This window comes from Falco peregrinus, chromosome 5, assembly GCF_023634155.1.
Source record: "Falco peregrinus isolate bFalPer1 chromosome 5, bFalPer1.pri, whole genome shotgun sequence".
Classification (NCBI taxonomy): Eukaryota; Metazoa; Chordata; class Aves; order Falconiformes; family Falconidae; genus Falco; species Falco peregrinus.
In genome coordinates this window covers 101,415,275-101,437,413 of record NC_073725.1, presented here as the reverse complement: position 1 = coordinate 101,437,413, position 22,139 = coordinate 101,415,275, and the positions used below count along the sequence as shown (strand labels likewise).

Genomic DNA, 22,139 nt, shown 5'->3' with positions numbered 1-22,139 from the left:
GGACGCACAGCGTGACCAGTAAGGCGGCCAGGGGACGCGGGGCCCGGCCGCTGCAGGCCGGCGCCAGGCGGCCCCGCCCGGCCCGTTGCCATGGGGACGCGCCTGCAGCCGCGGGCTGGATCGCGCCCTTGCCCGCCCTTGGGGGCGGAGCGCCCCCCGGGCGCCGCGGTGACGTCACGGCAGGCGTCGTTGCCATAGTGCCGCCGGGCCGGGCGCCGTGGGGAGGGAGGCAATGGGTCGGCGAGCGGCCCCGTCCGGCGTCACATGACCGCTCCTCTCCGCCGCGCTCTCGCGTCACGTGGGCGCGTCCGCCGGCTTCCGGAAGTGCGTCACGGGCTTGGGCCTGTCTCCTGAGTCGGCCCGCTCGGAACTTCGGCTCGAAACAAAACAGACCGGAGCGGCGGGCGGGGCCGTGAGTGCGGGGCGGGCCGGGACCGGCCGGGCCGGGGCGGCGGTGGGGCCCAGCGGGGCGGGGAGCGGCGGCCGGGGCCGGCGCGGGATGAGGGCCGGAGCTGCGGCGGCGGGCAGGGCCCGGGGGCGGCAGGAGGCTGGGATGCGGCCCGGGGGCGGGAGGCAGGGCCGGTGCGGTGGGGAGCGAGGCGGTGCGGGAGGGGCTGGCGGATGGCGGCAGCGGTGGGGTGAGAGCGGCCTGAGGCGAGGGGGCTGGTGGGCGGCAGGAGCTGGGGGCGGGGGGGGGACAGGCAGCGCCGCCGGGCCGAGGGCGGCAGCCTCAGGCGGGAGCTGGGTGTCGGGCCGCTGCCGGTCACCCGGTGCTTGGCCTGCGTGAGGGCACCGCCCGGGCCTGGGGCCCTCGGGCGGCTGGGCAGAACTGCTGTTCCCTGTCCCTTTGCTCCCCCCGAATGCTTGAAGCTGGGCAGCAGCGCAGGACAGGCCGGGGGCCCACTACCGGCTGCTGTCTGGTTGGACTCCTCTTCCTCAGAGACTGGTTAGGGGCTGGGGGGAACTGGGCCTGCCAGGCTCCCCATGCAGCACAGCTGTAAGGTCTCACTGCTGCCATGTGTATTGTGATTTCCACATGGGTTGGAAACATTTTCTGTGGTAGTGCTGGGTTGGGCGCTTGCCCTTAGCAGCTCTGTGCTTGTCCTTGCTCAGTGTGTGTGTCAGGTGTGCTGGGGAACTAGAGACAAGCGTGATTCTTGTGATTTCTGATCCCTTGGGGGGACAAGAAGCGGAAGGCAACAGAAGTCCTTGTGTGCATGAGGGAAGTGTTTCTGTCAGCTGTATTTGGGATGTAGAGGAGCCAGAAGTCTGTGGAAAGACGAAACTGGGGGACAGTCAACCTCCACCACAGCTCCCCCAGTAAAGGCCTTTGGGCACTGAGAGGAGGGTGCTCCATGGAAGAACCCAGGGGCCTCTTCCCACCAAATGCTAAATGCACTCCAAACACAGTGGAGGGCAAATTGCATCTTGTGCACTTTTTGTCATTCCCTGTACACTAGCCTGGTCTGGTGCTGCCATGGGAAGGGGCGGCCCTCCTCCCTGGCCCTTTGCTCCCATTTCTGAGTTTTCCCTTTACTCTGGCCAGTGAAGACACCTGTGCAACCCTAGCATAAACTGGGTTGGGGAACTGCTCTAGGGTAAAACACACCTGGGAGAAAACAGTTTCACTCTGGCTGGCTTCTTGATCTGGTACGCGCTTTAGCCACGTGGGTGCTTGCAGTGGCACAAAAGCTGGGAGAGCAGAGGGCCTTCTCTCTCAGCAGCGTGGTCAGGCTTTCCTGGCTCGAGAGAAGGATTGAGTAAGGTTCTGTACAAGCGCCCAGCCCATCGGGTGCTTCTCAGATACACCTGGCATCCAGCCAAGGTGGCCTTTCACCATCTCTCCCTGGCAGCATCTCCTACAGTGCCAATGTTAGTGGTGCCAAAACCTCCATGCCCCTGCACACCCTGGGGCTGAACGTTCCTGCCTGGTTGCATATTTCCTGATGGCAGAGAAGTAGAAAGTTTCAGGGATTAGAATAGGTGAATGGGAATAACCTGTGCTTTGCCTGCAGTCCTCCAAAACCCCACAGTGCCCACAGCAGCCTCAGGCTGCCATCAGTCTGGTGGCTGGAATTGGGCAGAGCTCCAGGCCTGCTTGGTTCCTGCCTGCCATTAGGAATAACTGTCGGCAAAACACCCGAGGGAGCCGAGCTCTCAGTGAGGCATGAGAGCAGTAGGCTTCTCCCAGAGGAGTGACAGCAGACATGCACCCCTGACTCTCCTCCTTGCCCCCTTTTGGGCAGAGGGCAATCCCTTCTCAGCCCTCCAGGATTCTTCTCAGAGCTTGCTGTCACCCTGTACAACAGTTACCCTGTGCCATCCCTTTGGAGGCACAGGAAGGAGGAGGTGGAGCCTTGTCTGGCCCTGCACAAAGCAGTTGCTGCTTCTTGTCTCCTGCTCCTCCTGGGGCTCTTGCCCTAGAAGCAAAAGAAATTCAGCAAAAAATGCTTTCCCGCGTTTGCCTAGCTCAGGTTAGCTTTCTCAGTGCTGGGGAGCACCTGTAGCCAACCTGTTTCAGCGTCGGTGGGGACTGGAGCTGAGCAACAGCATGCTGCTGGTGCTGAGGCCCAGCCTGGCAGACCACTGCCGTGTTTGCTGCAAGGGGCCTTTTCCCGTTCCCTCTTCAACCAGCGGTGCTGCCGCGTCCTGGGGAGACTCAGTGTGTGTAGTAGCTTGGGGGTGTCCCTGCTGTCCTCCCACACACTTTCAAGGTCTCTGACCTGATGCCAGGCCCTGCTCAGCATCCCCATCTCCAGGTCATTTTGGGCCCCTCTGCTGCGTGTGGTGGAGGTCGTCTGTGCCAGGCAGCCAGGCTGGACTCTGTGCTTGAGCTTTTCGTTTGGCTTCAGTGGCTCTTGGTTACAAGGGTGGGTTGGCCTGAAGAGAAGTGGTTTGGGCACAGCACCTGTTGTGGGGCTGGCTTTGCCAGAGCTGAGGGCAGGGCAGGACTGTTTTGCTCTCTGGGGTTCCTTGCAGTTTGTGGCTATGACTCCACGTTTGTGGCTACTTGTTGCCCTGAGCGCTTCTAGAACACAAATGCCCCAGCAACGTGGGGTAGGCAGCACAGAGCTGCCAGCATGCTCCCTCTGACTGCATGCTTCCCTTGGAGGTGCCTCCTGCCCCCGGCTGTGCCTGAGCAGAGCTGTGGGATCTGTGCCTGGTACAGGGGTGAGGGCAGAACGGAGTGTTCCTGAGGGCATGGCTTGCCTCCCACTGAGAGGGAAGCAGGCTCAGGTGGAGCTGGACTAGACAAAGATGCTGTTGGGCTCAGCTCTGTCCTCAGATGGGAGCAGGGCCGTGGGATGCGGTGTGAAATCAGCATGCTGGGAGCTGCTGCAGGCTGCCAGCACTTGGGGGTGTGCAGGATCCGTGTGGCCGGGCCTGCCCCCCCGCAGCAAACCCCTGCAGACTGGTGAGTGCTGCCAGGGTCAGGGTGTACAGCTTGGGCACCAAGGGAGGAAGCTCGAGTGGGACTGTTTTCAGTGGGTTGTTCTAGCTCTTCTCTGACAAAGCCGTGGACGCTGGAGGGAGAAACCGGAGAGTGAAACTGAGACCAGCCCTTGGGCCGGCAGCTCCCAAACCCTGTAGGGGATCTGGTTCTGCCTGGGAGGGCATGTCTGAGGGGGCAGGGGGGAGCGCCCTGCCTGCCCTGCCCTCTCCCTGGGGCAGGCAGAGCAGAGGTGTCCTGTTTCCAGGCCAGGCCCCGCTGACGCTGTCTGTAAACCAGCGGGGAGGTGAATATGCAAGGTGCAGCCGTGCTTGTTAAGCTCCCAGCTGGTGGGCGGAGGGGGAGGAACGATCCTTTTGCCAGGGAGCTCTGCTCTCATCTGTCATGGGAGACTGTCCCGGGTCTGCTCCTGCTTCTCCCCTTTCTTCCTTCTTAGGGTGTTACTCACTGCTGTTCCCGCCCTCTTGCATAGGGCACTGTTTGACTGAAATAGCTGCTGCTCTGAGCTGTGGGGCAGGCTGCCCCAGTTAACCCTGGAGGCTCAGTTTTGCAGATTGGGGCCTCCCTCCTCACCCTCGACTTTGCCTCCAGATATTGTTAGCCCTGGTGGCTCCTCTGGGCCAGTATTGCAGTAGTGGGAGCCATGAGCATAACAATTGCTTTCCAGGTTTTTAATGTGTGCCACATATGGAAGACCCCCGGTTGTATCTTGGGAGCTCTGACAAGCCCATGGTTTTGGCAGTAAGCATTGTAACAGCTGTGATGAGGTAGGTTTCCTCACTGAGCACTGTGTGGGGCTTCCCACAAGCACCACAGTGAAGGTCATGTGAGGGCACTGGCCCTGGGAGGGCCCAGCACTGGGGCAGGGAGTGGATCCTGATGCTGTTGGGCCGCCTTCTCCTGCCATGCTCGTTCTCTCTTCTATTTAGGCCACTAGTTCCTTGCCAGAGAGTTTGACCACAGAGAGTCGCCAAGATAGCTGGGCCAGGAAGAAAACGTCGCACCCCTGACCCAGACTCCATTACTGACCCCGGCGGGCCGTTTGTGTCCTCCAAACGGCTGAAGATGTCCAGCAGCACCAATGCCCCTGGCCAGAGGAGAGTGTCTCGGGGCTTGGATGATGCCACCAACAAGAAGAAGCAGAAGGATCGAGCCAACCAGGAGAGCAAGGAAGGTGAGAGCCCCTCAGCAGCACTGCATCAAGCAGGCCCGTGGTTTCTTGGCCCTGCAGGGTGGGAGCCTCACAGCCATCTGCTGCAGGATAAGCAGATTTAACTAATCGCTTCCTGCAGCTTATGGTAACCCGTGTGATGTGGGATCCTCTTCAGCACAGTGTCCTCCCTGGACCTGTAACCTCTTTCCTTTGGGTGCTACTTAGCCCCAGCTATGTGAGGAAGGTCAGGCCTTTGGCCTTGTTGGCGTAAGCCTGGAGTGGGCCTTGGTAGTTGTTTCTAGACTCTGAGTTTGGCTGGGGCTGAGCTGCCCTGATACAGAGGGAGTGGGACTGAATCCTGTGGGTGCTGTTGCAGCTGGAGGTGATGCTGCTTTCTGATCGGTTTGCTGAGGCCAGATGCTTTGAGGCAGTGACCGGGTGCTCACAGCACCTGCCGAGTTCGAGGCCTGCAGGTGGGGCTGGTGCTTTAGCTTCAGTGTCAGGGCAAGGTGTGACTCAAGTGAAATAGTTGCTGTGGAGTAATTCCCTCTGTAGCTGCTGTGTACCTGATAACAAAAACCATACTTCAGATGCAGGGAATGCCTGTGGGCAGGATGCAGGCAAGAATTCCTGCAGCTCTGGAAAACTGCTTGATTTCTGTGGCTGCTCCATTATGGCCGTTGTAACCTCAAAATCACAAGGTGTTTTATAGGCCAAAGTAAACGAGTGTTTGCTGAGGTCTTTGCTGGAACAGCTGGCTGCGGTCTCTGCAAAATCCGACAGTGCGGAGTGCAGCATTGCGCCTTCTCTCACATGGGAGTTGTGCGGTATCTCTGGTAACACCTGACCCTCTGCACCTTCTGACACAGTGGGGCTCCTGCCTTCCTGGGGGCTGTGGTGCAGCTGTGTTGTCTCCATCCCCTCTGTGCAGGGGTGGTGAGGAGCTGGAGCAAGCTGTAGATCATCCAGGCAGTGCTGCTGCAGCACTTCTCACACTGCCAGCCCAACCAGTACCTTTGCACCGGTGACCGTGACGTTCAGCAGAGGTTTCTTACTGGTTTGTAGACAGTCGAGTGAGGCAGTGACAGCCCTCTGAGCACTCCACGGTGGAGATCACAGCTTCCACTGCTGCTGTTTCTCTGCTCCAGGACAAGGTGCTGTCACTTTGAGCCCCTTGCCTGGCAGAGCTCACTGCTCTGTGGGGGTGGAGGAGGCCCTGAGATGCTGCTAGCTGTCAGAGGTAATCCTGTGGGGAGCAGGGATTAGGTGTCAGGTCAGTTTGGTTCCCCAGCCTGATCTGGAAGGAGGTTTTGGCCACAGAGACTGGCAGCTTGTGCAGGAATGGCGATGTTGAAGTGCAGCTGGGCTGCATTGTTCTTTCGTTATGGCAGAATCGGTTTGAACACAACCAAACATCAGGTTCTCCCTGTCAGATCAAGGCAGGACTCCCTCTATACGGCTGGAGGCTGACTGGTGTGCTGAGCAGGGGCACACAGCCTAGCTACCGCAAGCTCCACACTGAGACGTGCCTCAAAGCAGCACTGTCTGTGTGGTGCAGTAATGTGTTGCTCTCGCTGTGGTGGTGCTGATTAGACTGGGATACGGTGGTGTGGCACAGAGCAGCTGTCCTGTGGGCTAACTTGCTGTGGTGCTGCAGGCAGGTCTCTGGGGAAAGGAGAGGTGTGAGGGGGCAGAGGAGGGAAATGAGAAGCGTGTGCAGGATGAAAGGCCTGTATAGAGGTTCAGGGGAGAAGGAGGTGACGTGTGAAATTTTGGGCATCAGCGTGCCGACCCATGCTCTGTGACAGAATGACAGACCTGCCTGCGCTCTGCTTCTCTGCCCACCAGTGTCTCGCCCTGAGCTCGAGCAGGCTGAGACTGCCCAGGAGAAGGACTCAGAGGAGGGTAAGTCGAGGTGTGCACTGGCTGTCGGTGCATGGCCGTGGAGTGCCCTTGCTGAGGGATCTGAAGCTCTCACCTTGTGGTCCCATGCTCCGGCATTCAGTACAACTAACCTGAGTGCTCCCTTGCCTCAGTTTAGCAGGACACAGCCTTCCCAGGGGTGGAGGAGTGTGCACGTGGCTGGGAAGGGCTGTCTGCAAGGAAGAGGTGCTGGGTACATGGCAGGCTGCTTTCCAACTCAGGTGTCACAGTGCCGCTGAGCACAGCCCTGGGATGCCTTGCCACTGGCATCTGTCCTGCTTGTTTCAGAGCAGGGCACCATGCTGGGCTGGGAAAATTCCAAGCCATGTCACCCAGCAGGCATTGTTGGCTGGTTTCTGCCTTGGTCCAGGCCTGCTTTTAGGACAGAGCAGGACATCCTCACACTGCAGAGGGTAGAATAAACCTGACTGAAATTAAGGTGGTGGAAATCACCTTTTTGCCTGGAAGACTTCAGCACACCACAGGGCCAGACCTGGAGCCTGGCAGGCACCTTATGGAGGCTCTGCCTGCAGCAGAGTGACGCTGCTGCACCGTTTTCTCCCTGGGTGTGGCATTCTTGGCAGCTGGCGGGTCTGCCCGTGTTTCAGTTGTGTTAGCAGTACTTACCTGGCAGGAGTACAGTACTTCGGTGATTGCAGCTGGGCTGCTTGGTTTGCATATGCAAAGGGGAAGTGGCAATTTCTGATTGTGGTCAGAGTCCACTTGAATCCCCCAGAGTAATTCTGTGGCTTCCTCGTTCCCTGGGAAAGTAGCAATTGCTTTGTAGTTTGCAGGAGTCACCCCTTTTTCTCAGCCACCATTGCTGCATGTGATGGGGCTGAGAGCAGTGCTGCCTTTCTGATCTCTCTGGTTCCCACCAGGATTTGCCTGCCCTGCTGCAACATGTGCTCTTGTTTGTGGCCTGTCAGATGAGAGCAGGCTGTGAGCATCCCAGTTAACTGGCATGATCTGTGTCCCCTGTGCCGACCTCCTTGAACCGAGTGTGCGTTCAGGCTTGTGTTCCACAGCCAAGGAGTGGGCGCTGAAGGTTCGTGCCCCAGCAAGTGGGTGACATTTCCCTCCCCCTTCCTAGAGCTGCTGCTGGACTGGAAGCAGAATGCTGATGAGATCATCGTCAAGCTGAACTTGGGCAGTGGAGCTCTGAAGGTGGAGGATGTGGACGCTGCTTTCACTGACACAGACTGTGTGGTCAAACTACCAGGTATGGGGAATGGAGCGACTGCTGCAGGCGTTACTCCAGCGGGGCTTGGTGTAACTCTGGGCTAGACGTGGGGCCGATCTGGACAGGCGTAAAACCTTTCCTTCAGAGGCAGTGCTCTGCTGTCAGCTGGCATAGCTTCAGCCAGCGGGCAGGGCCAATACAAGAGCAGTGTAAACGAAAGGTGTGGGGTTGGGGAGGGCAGGACCTGGCCTCTGCACCAAGTGAACAATTACCCACTGCTGTGTTGGTGTATTTCTGTCCCCTGTTCACTGGGATGACTGAGTATCCTTTGGGAAAGTGACTGTGCCTGTGAGGGCAGGGAGGTCCAGGGCCGTCCCTCTGGGAAGTAGGCCAGCCAGATGTACAAAGCAAATCCGGGGAAGCTGGCTGAAGTCCTGAAGCTTCCTGGGGTATGGTGGCAGCTTGCCTGCAGCCTCCTTGGCTCTGGATGAGTGCTCCTTTGATCTTTGGGCCAGGTGAAAGGGGCTGTGGGTTAGGTTGCCTGGACAACAGACAGCTGCCTGGAGCGCTGCCTGAGGTGCTGGTCCCCCTCTGCTTGCAGATGGGCGCCAGTGGAGCTGTCAGTTCTACGAGGAGATTGAGAGCTCCTGCAGCAAGGTCCAGTGCAAGAAGGGCAACTTTCTACAGCTTGTGCTTCAGAAGAAGATCCCACTCCATACCTGGTCTTCTCTTCTGGTGAGGAGGCGAGGATCTGCCTTTTGAGGGAACTTAGGGAGCTTGAGGGAGCTGGGGTGAGGGTTTCACTCCCTGCTCTTGAGCTGCCCAGGGCGTGGGGTACATCCTGCATCCATGTGCTGCGTGAGGGCAGTAAGCCAGCTGCCTCTGTCCTAGGGAGGGGGCTGTCATCCTGCCACATAGCCTCCAGGTTCTGGAGCAGAGAGCCCCAGCACGCTCTGGGAAGGAGGAGTGAGGGTGAGGGGCAGGCAGAGAGCATGAGAGGTGCTGCTACCTGGATAGCTTCCCACTGTGCTGCACTGCTTTTCACAGAAGAGGAGGAAAGACGGATCCAAAGAGCTGGCTAAAGGGGCCACGTGCTGGGAGAATGGGAAGGAGAAAGCTGCTTCTGCAGAGCTGACCCCTGAAGAACCGAGGGTTGAAGGCCCAGAGCTGCTGAGATCCCGGCGGGAGCCCTCCAACCCCAAGCGTGCTCCAGGAAGAAGTGAGGCCCTGGGAGGGAAAAGCCCAGCCAGCCCAGGGACACAGAGTGGCCCCAGTGCCAAGCGGGCAGTATACCTCAAAGTGGCTCCCACTGAAGAGGAGCCAAATGCCAGAGTCAGCGGGAATGTGGAGCCCAGCAAAGGGCACAGCGGGAGAGCAGGCAGCCGCAGGAATGGCAGAGCCAGCCAAGTTGATGCGCCCACAGCCCTTGCAGACCTCGCACTGCCACTGGAGAAGGTACCCAAGGACCCAGGCAGGCAGGGTCCCTTCATGACATGTCCCTCAGCCTCCGTGCAGGGGACGCTGCTCGCCCAGGAACCCATCCCTGCCCTCAAGATGGGCTCTGGGGTTCCACGGGTGGTGCTGAGGGCTGGCATGGGGCCTGGCTGTGGTGCAGGAGAGGGTGATGTGGGGAGCCCACAGTCGTTGGACTGTGATGCTGATGGGCTGAGCGTGGAGTGTGTGGGGCGAGTGGGCAGTGCGGAGCTGTGCCTGCCTGGTTGGCAGCAGTCACAGCAGGTGGGCCAGGGCAGCTCAGGGGTGACGGTGTCTGGTTTTTTTTACTGTGTCCTTCCGTCTTGAAAGGCTGTGGTTTTGGCCAAGGAGGCTGTTCCTGTGGAGATGCCACCTCTTGCGGCTACCACAGAGGTGTTCCCCCACCGTATTGCCACCTGTGTGGAGAAGAGAGTCCTGCAGCCAGGCAGCCCTGCTGAGGCCTTGCGGGGCCGGGACTGCACACCTGTCCTGGGAGAGAGTTCTAAGGCCATCCCGGCAGCCACTCCTTCCCTAGGCAGAGACAGTGAGAAGAGGGACTGGTCCAAGGATGACGTGGCTCTGGAAGCAGCAGCTGATGGTGAGTGGCCAGAGCCTAGGGGTCAGCCTGGTCAGGAAGGTCCATCTGCTCTGGACCTCTCCTGGGTCGGCCTGCAGCATTGCCTCAGCAACATCTCTCTCTGTGACTTTCCCTGCTCAGAGCCAGAGCCTTTTGTGAGCCTGACCTTTGTCAAGAATGATTCATATGAGAAGGGCAATGACCTGGTGGTGGTACACGTCTATGTGAAAGAGATCCATAAGGAGACATCCAAGGTGTTGTTCCGGGAACAAGACTTTACGCTGGTGTTCCAGACAAGGTACCAGTGTACTTCGGCATGGTGCCAGGCTGCTGCAGAGCTCCTGGGTGTGGCTGGGCTATTTGTTTGTTCAACTCTTCTCACTTCCGATTTTTTTGCAGTGACACAAATTTCCTTCGCCTCCATCCTGGCTGTGGGCCCCACACAGTGTTCCGGTGGCAGGTGAAGCTAAGGTATGGTTTCTGTCCTTCTAGCCTGTACCAGGGCAAGGGAACTGAGAGTGCAGAGCTGGAGCAGGAGCCAGTCCCAGCTAGCGGGTCTGTGCAGGGAATGCTCATTTCTGCACCTGGGGGTCTCTCTTACACCATGCTGCACTAATGCCCCAAGCCTGGGCTGCCTTGGCTCTGTATGGAAGCTTGCAGGGGAGGAAATCTTAGTGTTTCCTTGCCCACAGTTTCCTCCCAGCATGCTTTAGAGCTCTTGGGGACAGAGACAGACCAGGCTGTGTGCTCTTCGGGCAGGTTGTCCAGCGGGGAGGGGGCATGTGGAGCCAAGGAGAATGGATCTGTCAGGAAAGAGGCTTTCTGTGTGCTCAGTGTGGCCAGGCTCGAGGGTTTCTGGCACTACCAGGGCCACCTCAAGATCAGTGCTAGCTGGGTCCCTACCGCCTGGAGGCCGTGGCCCTGCCTTCCAGAGGCTTTGGCATGTCTGAGGCTGCTGGGGGGTCTGGGGCACCCCTGACTTGTTGCATGTCTTGCAGGAACCTTATTGAGCCAGACCAGTGCACGTACAACTTCACAGTGTCTCGCATCGACGTCTGCCTGAAGAAACGCCACAGCCAGCGCTGGGGGGGGCTGGAGGCTCCAGCCACACGAGGTCTGCACCCTGCCTTCTTGTCTTGCCTGCCTGCCGCACCCCAGTGGGGCATGGGCCCTCCCCACCGCTGGCAGCTGCCGGTTGGTGCCAGGTCCTCTGGTGTGGGGTTGTGGGGAAGGAGAGGGGCTGAGCGGGTGCAGGGAGGAGGGGTGTGGGGCAAGGCAAACACAGTGCTAGGGGAAGGGCGCTGCTGTTTCCCTCGTTCATGGGGAAGAGGGGCAGGAGAGATCCTGTGTGCAAGCATGGACTTGAACAGCTCAGCCCCGCCATGGGCAGCGCTCGGTGCTGCTAACCACAGGCCCACCCTTCCCCCTTTTTAAGGTGCAGTGGGTGGTGCAAAGGTTGCCATGCCTACAGGCCCTACCCCTCTGGACAAGAACCCCCCGGGCAGTAACCAGCACCCCCTGTCCAGCAAGGAAGAGGCCCGAGCCAGTGACAAAGAGAAGCAGCGTGTGGAAGATGGGGGTCTGGATGGTGTGGCAGCTCGTACAGCCCCAGAGCATGTGGCAGTGAAGCAAGAGCCACACATCCCATCGGTGAGTGGGGCTGTGCTGGATTTCACCTGGGTTGGAGGAAAAGGGGGCTGGCCTACTTATCCCTGCTGTGGGACCCCATCCTCCTCAGTGTTGCTCTGGGGACTGGCAAACTCTTCCTGGAGGAGGTGGTTGCACTCCTTAGTCACAGCTGTCAGGATTAGGGGCAGTGGTTTGCCTGTCTATCCCAGTCCTGGTGGGAGATGGCATGATGGCTCCAGTCCTGCCTGAGGGGTACCTTGGTCCCTTGGTCTTTCGGATTCACGTGGTGTTCCCGGAGAGACCCTCCCGAGCGCAGCACCCTGACACCACCTCTGCTTTGGCAGCCCAAACCAACATGCATGGTGCCACCGATGACGCACAGCCCGGTGAGCGCTGAGAGTGTGGAGGATGATGAGGATGAAGATGAGAAGAAGAAAGTCTGCCTGCCTGGCTTCACGGGGCTGGTGAACTTGGGCAACACCTGCTTCATGAACAGCGTCATCCAGTCCCTGTCCAACACCCGGGAGCTACGTGACTACTTCCATGGTGAGCCCATGCTGGGAGCCCAGCAGAGCCCTGCCACTTGGATGGTGCAGCCAGCAGCTGCTCTCACTCTCCTTGCATCTCTTACAGATCGGTCCTTTGAGTCGGAAATCAACTACAACAACCCACTGGGGACAGGCGGGCGCCTGGCCATCGGCTTTGCCATGCTGCTTCGAGCGCTGTGGAAGGGCACGCACCATGCCTTCCAGCCATCTAAACTGAAGGTAGGGCACCAGTGCTACGCAGGAGCTGCCGTGGGTCCCCAGCACTCGTTTGTGGGCATCTGACTGCCTTGCTAGTGCCACAGAGAGCTGGGTGGATGTGGGTGGGTGCAGCTAGGCTTTGTGCATGGGGCAGAGCCGGTGCTGCCAGGGAGCTGCTGGCCAGCCCTGACTACTGTGCTACCTCCAGGCAGTCGTGGCCAGCAAGGCCAGCCAGTTCACTGGCTATGCCCAGCACGATGCTCAGGAGTTCATGGCCTTCCTGCTTGATGGCCTACACGAGGACCTCAACCGTATCCAGAACAAGCCCTACACAGAGACTGTTGACTCGGATGGGAGGCCCGACGAGGTGAGGATGTCCCTCCCCAAGGTCACCAGGAGACAGCCCTGGCCTTGGTGGTTTAGCACAGTGCTGAGCCCTTTCTCCCTGCAGGTGGTAGCTGAAGAGGCCTGGCAACGACACAAGATGAGGAATGACTCTTTCATTGTGGACCTCTTCCAGGGCCAGTACAAATCCAAGCTGGTGTGCCCAGTGTGTTCCAAGGTAGGGCAGCCCTGGAGGCTCTGTCCCTGTGCTAGCTGTGCAGCACCAGGCTCCTGACCCTCAGAGAGCAGAGTTCACAGGGCAGGGCTGGGTCTCGGGGCTGCTGCTCCACTGATCTCAGCCACAAGCACCGACTGCAACTGAGCGTGCTCTTGCATCTGCAGGTGTCCATCACCTTTGACCCCTTCCTGTACCTCCCTGTGCCCCTCCCACAGAAGCAGAAGGTGCTGACTGTCTACTACTTTGCAAAGGAGCCGCACAAGAAACCTATCAAGGTAAATTGCACCATCTACTCTGGGGAGGGAGCCTGAGAGGGCTCCTGGAGGTGCTCCAGGCAGCTGGTCATGTGCCAACAGGCTAAGCCTTGTGTTAAGTAAGGGCCTGCATGCCTTGATATGGTGTGACTGATGTGGCACTTTCTTGGTGGCAGTTCCTTGTGAGTATCAGCAAGGAGAACTCCAGTGCCATGGAGGTACTCGACTCGGTGGCCCACAGTGTGCGTGTGAAACCAGAGAACCTGCGCCTGGCAGAGGTAAGAGTGCTCAAGCTGGGAGGCAAGCCATGGGCTGCTCTTCTGGGTGCCCTGGCTCCCACAGCTCTGCAGGGAATATCGCCCCTGGCAGTTGCTTGCCCATATCCGACGTGTCTGTGAGACGAATTTTGTCCGTGGGTGGCAGTGGCGGAGGGTGCTGCTAGGCAAATACCTGCTCAGGGGGGCTGGGCCACCGCAGTAGGGCAAGGGATGTCCATCCTTCCCTGGCAGGGTGGTGAGCTGAGCACAGTGTCCCTGTGGTGCTGCTGTCCCTGCAGCTCGCTGTAGAGCTGAGGTCTGTGGCTTTCTCAGGAGAAGCAGCATGGGGCAGCCCTCACATGGCCACGCTCCACTGCTCTCCTGGCAGGTGATCAAGAATCACTTCCACCGCATGTTCCTGCCGTCCAACTCACTGGACACGGTCTCCCCTACGGACCTGCTGCTCTGCTTTGAGGTTCTGTCCCCAGAGCTGGCCAAGGAGCGGGTGGTGGAGCTGCAGGTCCAGCAGGTAAGAGGGAGTATTGGGACTACTGGGAGGTATGCAGGGAGGCTGAGCCTGCAAGTGGGTCTGAGCAGGAAGGGAAGAGCTACACGCAAGGGCAGCTAGTTGCAGCAAGCACGGATGCCCACCGAGGCTGCCTTGTCCTGCCCAGGTGCCCTTCCTTGCCCAATGGGTCATTTCTCCTGCAGCGTCCGCAGGTGCCCAGTGGCCCCGTTGCCAAGTGTGCAGCCTGCCAGAAGAAGCAATTGCCAGATGATGAGAAGCTCAAGCGCTGCACGAGGTGCTATCGAGTCGGTTACTGCAATGTGTGAGTTAGCTTGGTGCTTGGTGGGGAGGAAGGGTCTCCTGCCTTCAAGGGCTGGGTGGGAGATCTCAGCCCCTGGGAGGAGGTAGGACAAGCCTTGCCTTTGGGAGGTCATCAGTCTGGCTTGTGGCGCTCCTCTCGTCCAAAACACACCCCTCTGGCTCTGCCGTGCTCCTGCCTGGGATGGTCGTGGATGCCGGGGCTGTGTGTGTTACAGCAGGGGCTATGTGTCTTACAGGGCATGTCAGAAAACACACTGGCCAGACCACAAGGCTTTGTGCCGCCCTGAGAACATCGGTTTCCCCTTCCTCATCAGCGTGCCAGAGTCCCGCCTCACCTATGCCCGCCTGGCACAGCTGCTGGAGGGCTATGCAAGGTGAGAGTCCAGGAGAGGAGAGTGCTTCTTCCCCAGAGCTGAGAGCTCAGCCCTGTGCCTGGCCAGCTCTGACTGCCACCTCCTTGTCCAGGTACTCAGTCAGCGTGTTCCAGCCTCCATTCCAGCTTGGCCGAATGTCACCGGAGCAGGGGCTGCAGCCTCAGCTCCCAGACAAGCTGGAGCCTCTGGCCAAGAGCAGCTGTGCAGCAGCCACCTCTGCCTCCGAGCTGGGAGACGTGGACAGGGCTTCCAGCCTCTTGCAGGAGCCCCCGCTCTCGCCAGCTGTGCCTGAGCTGCATCCAGACCTGGGGGACACGGGCACTGTCCGGAGCAAGGTCCTGGCAGCCAGGAGTTCCCTGCTGAGCTTGGATTCAGGCTTCTCTGAACACGTGGAGACACAGGGCGACAGCTGTTGCGAGAAGGAGCCATCCTATGAGAGAGCCCTCAAGCCAGAAGGTAAGAGGTGCTGCGGTGCTGTGTGCCAGGAGCCCAGGCAGCCCCATGACAAAACAGCAGCAATTCTCCCTCCTTGGAGTGACCTCGCACCACAGCATCCATTCTTCCCTTGTGAGCTTGGTCTAGAGACTCTTGGGGACATAAACGAGGCCCTGGGAGCTGTGTTTTGGCGGTGCTGCCCCACCCGAAATGCCTGCCTGGCCACGCTCTGCCTTGCCCTGGCAGGGCCCGTGGGGCAGAGCAGAGACCTGACGAGGAACGAGGCTGGAGTGTTGTGTTGTTGTGGGAGGGGTGGGAAGGCAGGAGCTGGCAGAAGCTTCTGAGTCCTGTGGGATGGCAGAGCCTGGTGCGGGCTGAGCCCCTTGGGGGCTGTGAGCACAGCTTTTCCCTCGCTCTGACTCAGCTGCATGGGAGCAGCCTCTCGCGCTCGGCTGCCTGGCTGTCACGTTTCCAGACACTCATCTCAGGATGGCAGCAATGTGCAGCGAAGGGGCAAGGCAGGCAGAGGAGCACAGCTTGCCGGGGCAGGCGCCTGCTAAAAATAGTCAAGGACATGGGGCACGTGGTTGTGTTCCTGCAAGACCGTAGCATGTGAGGTGGGGGTGGGGGCACTGCAAATTCTTGGCCCCTATGCAGGGCAGACAGGCAGTGCCACCACAGATCTGTCCCTGCTTGTTTACAGCTGCCATCCCTGGGTACCAACACACTCCAGACTCGCTGAGTGCCCGCGCCACGCAGTTCTACATCAACAAGATCGATGCTGCCAACAGAGAGCACAAGCTGGAAGATAAAGGTGAGCCCAGAGTCCTGGAAAGTGCCACCTTCACCCCTCGTGGCCTCTGGCCAGGGTGCCAGAGATTGCCTGGCACAAGGTGAACCCAGATGTGACAGTGGCCCCAGGCTGGACAGTGAAAGCTGCATCTGGTACAGGGGAGGGCAGAACTCTGCTGCACAGAGCTGCTGCCTGCAAGCTCTTCTCGGGCATGACGTTCCTGCTTTTCTGAGCAAATAAACCAGTGCCCTTCAATGTCCTTTATCCACAGAGGCTCTGTGATCTCTGGGTCACCTCTTGTCTGAATGGGATGCCCACATCCCATAACCTGCTGGTTATGTAGATGCTGCTGAGAAGGGCTGTGCCAGCCTTGCACCCTGCTGGTTGGGGGGTTCTGCTGCCCTGAGGTGGTGAATCTGGCTGTGGGGCCACTTCCTGGCAGCACTGTGCGATCTCGGTATCGAGCTGGGTTGGGTGATACGGCTCCAAGCCCAGCAGAGTGGCCTGGCCCAGCCTGGTGGAGCAGGTGTGTGAAGTATGTGCCCCTTTGCAGGTGACACCCCCCTGGACCTGACAGATGACTGCTCCCTCGCCCTGGTATGGAAGAACAATGAGCGCCTCAAGGAGTTTGTGTTGGTGGAGTCCAAGGAGTTGGAGTGCGTGGAGGACCCAGGCTCAGCCAGCGAAGCAGCCCGGGCTGGCCACTTTACCCTGGAGCAGTGCCTCAATCTCTTCACCAAGCCTGAAGTCCTGGCCCCAGAGGAAGCGTGGTGAGGAAGGAGGCAGGGTGGGTTCCAGCCCATGGGCTCAGGCAGGGGTGGGAGTTTCCCAGGAACTGCCCAAGCTGGCATGCCATTTCTTTTGGTGGCCAGGAGTGTTGGGCTGGCCTTCCCAGTGTACTGGGGAGGGGGGCTGCAAGCCAGCAGAGAGCAATGCCAGTGCTGTACAGGACTGTGCTGAGATGTCCCACATGTGGGCAACCTTGGGGCTGGCGGGGCTGCGAGACCTGAGACTCTTCCTGTGCCAGTAATGATCACACTCTTCCCCCCAGGTACTGCCCCAAGTGCAAGCAGCACCGTGAGGCCTCCAAGCAGCTGATGCTGTGGCGGCTCCCCAACGTCCTCATCATCCAGCTCAAGCGCTTCTCCTTCCGCAGCTTTATTTGGAGGGATAAGATCAACGACATGGTGGACTTCCCCGTCCGGTGAGAGCCTGGGGGACAAGGTGCCTGAGTTGGCACTGCCTGTGCTGCCCTGTAGCCTTGCCTCTCCCTGCCTAATGCTGACTGCCCCAACGGTCCCTGTGTCCTCTCCCCAGGAGCCTGGACCTGAGCAAGTTCTGCATTGGCCGGAAGGGTGAGCAGCAGCTGCCGATGTATGACCTGTACGCTGTGATCAACCACTACGGAGGCATGATTGGGGGGCACTACACGGCGTACGCCCGCCTGCCCAATGACAAGAACAGCCAGCGCAGTGACGTGGGTGAGGATCTGCCACCCTCGCCACCCCCCTGCTCCTGCAGCCGTGGCATGTCCACTTGCTTAACCCTTCTCTCCTCTCAGGTTGGCGGCTCTTCGATGACAGCACAGTCACCACCGTGGACGAGAGCCAGGTGGTGACCAGATACGCATATGTCCTCTTCTACCGCCGGAGGAACTCTCCTGTGGAGAGACCCCTCCCAGGGCATGCCCCAGACCACCGAGCTGAGCGCACCCCCTCTGCCGAAGCTGCTGCCAGCCAGGTGAGAGCTCGCGTCCCTTTTGGCCCTGTTGGAGCCACAGAGCCTTGAAATGTGCCCAGGTGCCCACGTGCAGGGCCTGGCCCATCTCTGCCAGCCCAGCCGCAGTGCGGTGCTTGCCCCTCTTCCGACACTGAAGAGCTTTTGCCAGCCAGGCTTTGTGACCTGTCTTGCCCTGTTCCGGCTGTGAGCTTGGGACAGTCCCTGCCCTGAGGGATCACAGGAGAGCTGGTTCCCATCGTCAGGGTGGAGGTGTTGGTGGGAGGGCACTGGAGGAGGGGGCCCAGCCTCGCCAGTGACTGCACCAGTGGAAGATTGTGAGTGGTGCAGTGGGAGCTGGCTGTGCCAGGGAGCAGTGAGAACCTGCCCGCCGCAGCTGCTCTTGGCAGGATGGGGGACGCTTTCTGCTGAGGCCCAGCTTGGGGCCGAGATAGGTACAGAAAAGGCAAATGGCAGTGCTGAGCTGGAAGCCTGGCAGCCGCTGCCAGGTGCTGGAGAGAAACAAACCTGCCAGAGTGAGCTCTGCTGCTGGGCTGCCCGGGAGGGCGGGGGTGGGCCAGCCGTCAGCGTGCTTTGGGCATGTACTGAGGGGAGACGGTCAGGCTGATCTTTGTGTGAACATCAGATACAGATACAGGAGGGAAGGCTGCAGCTCTTCCTTCCACGCTTGGCACCCCTGTGGCCCTGCAGGGTCTGGGGGTGATGCTGGGCTCAGCTCTGGCACTGCTGCAGGCGTGTGCCCTGTTGGGGCTCACCTGGCTCGCGTAGCCCTCAGCCCGGCCCTGGTTAGGCATGCCAGCTCTGCCCTCTCCGCTGGGGACAGGAGCTGCCTGCCTCTGGGACCCAGGGCTGTCACGTTGCTGTCTGCCTGCCTGGGGCTGTTCCTGTCCTTGGGGACCTGTGTGTCCTGGAGCTGCTCTGCTTTTTGGGGGTGGCCTGGGCAACGGGAAGGCTGTGCTGCTCATCCCACGCTGGCAGTGGGAGCCTTTGGGGGCCCAGGCGGCACCGAGGCTCACTGTAACGCCCCGCAGCACCAGGGCTCACCGGGTCCCCTCGTGGTGCCGGGGCTCGTCGGGCCCCTGGCAGCGCCGGATCCCCCGCAGCGATGGGGCGCGTTGGATCCTGCCAGGGCTCAGCGGGTCCCTGAGCACCTCGGATCACCCGCACCCTTCCAGGCACCGAGTGCCCTCCGGAGACCTACACCCTGATCGCCTGCTCTGCATGACCAACGGCACAGTGAAGGGCCGGGCTGTGATTGGCTACCTGTGGATAATCCTTCTGGAAGCTGGGCTACGATTGGCTGTCGGAGCATCCCCACCCACCAAAGCGGAGCTGTGACTGGCCGTGCTTGACTGCGCCTCCTGCTCCCGCCACCCCAGCTGGCGCTGGATTGGCCGCTGTCTGAAAGATCCTGTTGGGATCACAAAAGCTGGGCTGTGATTGGCTGCTGCCTGCCCCCTCTGCCACCTGGACCCACCAATGCCAGCATATCGGCTCCACCGGGATCCAGCTGCCTGCTCCAGTCCCCACGGGCCCGCGAAGACCCTGCCTGGCTGCTGCCCACGCTGCCTCCAGCAGAGCCACCCAGCAGAGCCCGGCAGCACCCCATGCACCGGAGACCCCGAAGAGCTGCAGGGGCGGGGGCGACCGCGACAGTGCTGCATGGGGAGGCGGGCTGGCAGGGCACGGGGCTGGGCTTGCAGGCAGCCGCCTGCCCCGGGGGATGGCAAGGGGTGTTGCCCGTTGCGTTCTCCAAGTGCTGACGCAGGTTTCCACATCGCAGGCTTCTCTGATCTGGCAGGAACTGGAGGCTGAAGAACAAGAGCTGCAGCTTGATGCACCCCAAAGGCCTGCAAGAAACTCCCGGAGGCCCCGTGGCCAGAAGCGGAGTCCGGGCACCCCCCAGCACCCAGATGAAGGCTGCATCAGATACTTTGTCCTGGCCACCACGGCCGCAATCGTGGCTCTCTTCCTGAACGTCTTTTACCCGCTCATTTACCAGACCCGCTGGAGATAGGCACAGGAGCATGGCCAGCTGTGGGAACAGGGCTGCCGGGGCACGCGCCATCCTAGGATGCTACACAACAAAGACATTGGCTGGCAGGACAGAAACTCGGGAAGGACTCACCGAGGGAAACACGGGGCTGTCGGCTCCTGTCTGTCTGCTCTGGCATCTCCCGTGCCAGCTGGCAGGGCTGTGTGGCTAGCCTGCTGCCTTGCCAAGGCGCAGCCCAGAACCAGGAGCCCCTCTGCCCTCTGTCACTCTTGCTGCCTGCTGGAAATGGGGCAGACCTTGTGGCTACCTGCTGCTCAGGAAGGGACATAGCTGCTGCGGTGCAGCTGGGGCCTGGGAGCCCCCCAGGAATATTGACTGCCTCTGCTGGGTTCCTAAGAAAGAAGCGGAGACCTGCTGGGAGACTGCAGCAAGGGCAGGATGCCCTGACACGGGTCCTGGTCTGGCCTTCTCTCCCAGCCGTGCTGCTGTGGGAGCCTTGTGCTCCCCTAGGGCTGGGGCGATCCATGGTTCTTGGGCCAGCCCTGTCACTCCAGCCAGCCTCCCACTGAGCCTCCAGATGCCAGCTGCCCATGCACCAGGAGCTGCGTGCACTGCACCCCCATGCTGGGGCTGGACGGGCTTGTCATGAAGGGCTTCTGTGCTTCCCTTCTCAGCCCCGCTGGAGCTCCTCTCCCCTGGGCAGCTGCTGGCAATCTGGGCTAGGGTGCCTATGGTGAGCACCCACCTCCATGAGCTGCTGGCCCCCACCATCCTCCAGTGCCGTGGGGTCTTTGGGCTGTCCCCAACTGGCTGCGTCTGGGGTGGGGGGCAGGGGGTGTCTTTGCCAGATCTCTGCTGGGGGAGTGTGATGCAGCATCTTGCTTGCGAGGGGACTGGCCATCTCTGTGGCAGGAGAGGTGTGAGTTGGGGGAGTGCAGGTAGGACCTTGGTGTGTTAATAAAGCCAGGTTATCCAAAGAGATGCGGCATCCCTGTCCTGCATGATGGGACCCACACACAGGGGCAGGGACTCTGTGCTGGAGCAGGTGACATTCCTGTGCCTGGGGCCACTCTCTCTGACCCTGCTGGCACAGAGACCGTGCTGTGGCCTCTGCTGGGTGCCTGGTGCACCCTGCGTGACAGCAGGCTCGGGGGAGAGCTGAGCCTGCCAGTGCCTTGAGGCACAAGCTGGGCTCCCCTTCCCCAGCCGTGGGGCGGCAGCTCCAGCAGGGCACATGCAGCGTGTGGTCCTGGGGGAGGGGGGCTGGGGCACAGGCTGTAGCTCCAGCAGTGTCTGACATTGAGACATGTTGCCCTCGGCTGAGCGTACCTCAGACTGCTCTGGTGTGTTTGGGTGCGAGAGGTGACTTCAGAACCCTGTGAGTTTCTTTTCTGTCTCTGCCACTGTCCTGCTGGCGGTGCCCTTGGCTGGCTTGGGAAGGATGCTTGGCAGGGAAGGGGCTCGCCTGAATTTCTGGCTGGGGCTTGGACTAGTCAGTGGGGAGCCCAGGGCTCCCCCCACCTCGGTCCCCCACCCCTCTTGCACGTGTGCCATGGTTTCCTTCCTCCTGAGCAGGTCCCAGCAGGGAAGCCTGGTGTGGCTGTGCTGCGGTCATGAGGTGCCTGTCCTGGAACAGTCATCTCATTGTCTGCAGCCCTGGGGCTCGACGGCCTCCCCCCCTCGCCCACGGCACTGGCCTCGTGGGGCTGAGTCAGTGCCCGGCGCCGGCGGGGTGACCTCTGCTCCAGCTGGTGCTCGTGCCCCCCGGATTGGGGCTCACAAGCTGCTGCCTGCAGCTGCCTGCCTGCCCTCCCCGGAGGTGGGTGGCCAGCAGTGAGGCCCAGGCTAGGTGCTCTCGGCCCTGGAAATCCCCTCTGGTCCTGTGCTGTTCCTCACACCCCGGCAGGCGCTGGCAGCCTGCCCTGTGGCTCGCTGCTGCCGCCCAGGCTGGCTGGGTGCCCGTGCCGGGGCGCAGGGCTCTGCTCAGACCGGCCCTGGCCGCGGCAGCCCTGGGGGCACGAGTGCCAGGCTGGGGAGAGGCGGCAGCACCGGGGCTGGGCCGAGCGTGCTGCAGCCTGGCTCTCCTCTGCCGGGCAGGTGATGGCTGCTGCTGGGCGCCCTGGGCACGCTGCCTTCCCCCTGCCTGGCTGCTGGGGGCTGGCACCGGTTGCTGCCCTTCTGGCGATGGGACTTCTGCAGGTCGCTTCCCCCCCTCCCCAAGGGGCCATATCCCCCCAGATCCCCTTTTGAGCCCCTGGGAGCGGGGAGGGAGATGATGGGTGGGCAGGGCCCCAGTCTCCCTCTCACACACACCTTCTGCTTGCAGGGCCTGCCTGCAGTGCCGTTCGGATCCAGCCTGGCGCCCGAAGGAGCCCCGGCGCTGGCCGCGGAAGGCCTCCCCGAGCGCTTCGCCAGCCCCGCTGAGCGCCCGGCCCCCTCCTACAGCAGCATGGAAGAAGTCGACTAGGGCGTCACGGGGTGCTTGCCCCGGGGGGTGCGGGCCGGGCCGGGCACCGGGGGGGTGGGGGGACAGGGCGGGGGGGGCCGGGGTTTGTCCTGCACTCATTAAACATTCTGAACTCCACTCGCCTCTGCTGCCTGCCAGTGTCCCCCAGTGTGCTTTTGGGGCTCCCAGCACCCTGCTGCCCCAGGTGCCTTCATGCTCCACGCCCCCTGATGTGCTGTGGTACCCAGTGCATCCTGCAGCCCCCTGTCTCCCAGGTCCCCTGGCACTCGGTGCACCCTGTAGCTGACTGTCCCCACTGGG

The 22,139-nt window shown here is 60.9% G+C and overlaps 1 protein-coding gene across 14 annotated transcripts; it reads left to right on the top strand.

Annotated features, from left to right (window-relative positions):
- Positions 1-234: 234 nt before the first annotated feature.
- On the top strand, positions 235-21,897 carry USP19 (ubiquitin specific peptidase 19). 14 transcript variants are annotated; one of them, XM_055805531.1, is made up of 28 exons: positions 235-412; positions 4,119-4,218; positions 4,381-4,625; positions 6,453-6,509; positions 7,621-7,749; positions 8,312-8,445; positions 8,758-9,165; positions 9,514-9,781; positions 9,902-10,058; positions 10,160-10,231; positions 10,759-10,874; positions 11,232-11,410; positions 11,734-11,935; positions 12,023-12,156; positions 12,344-12,502; positions 12,587-12,697; positions 12,862-12,972; positions 13,128-13,229; positions 13,597-13,737; positions 13,920-14,038; positions 14,274-14,411; positions 14,503-14,867; positions 15,550-15,660; positions 16,193-16,409; positions 16,691-16,843; positions 16,957-17,120; positions 17,201-17,379; positions 19,160-20,349. In XM_055805531.1, exons 3-28 carry the CDS (start codon positions 4,517-4,519, stop codon positions 19,391-19,393), a joined length of 4,269 nt encoding a protein of 1,422 aa, XP_055661506.1. In that variant the 5' UTR covers positions 235-412; positions 4,119-4,218; positions 4,381-4,516; the 3' UTR covers positions 19,394-20,349. The 14 variants fall into 14 exon arrangements, with proteins under 14 accessions (XP_055661506.1, XP_055661504.1, XP_055661505.1 ...); XM_055805529.1 differs by having other exon boundaries at positions 11,202-11,410; XM_055805530.1 differs by having other exon boundaries at positions 236-412; positions 11,196-11,410; positions 19,178-20,349.
- Positions 21,898-22,139: the final 242 nt, after the last annotated feature.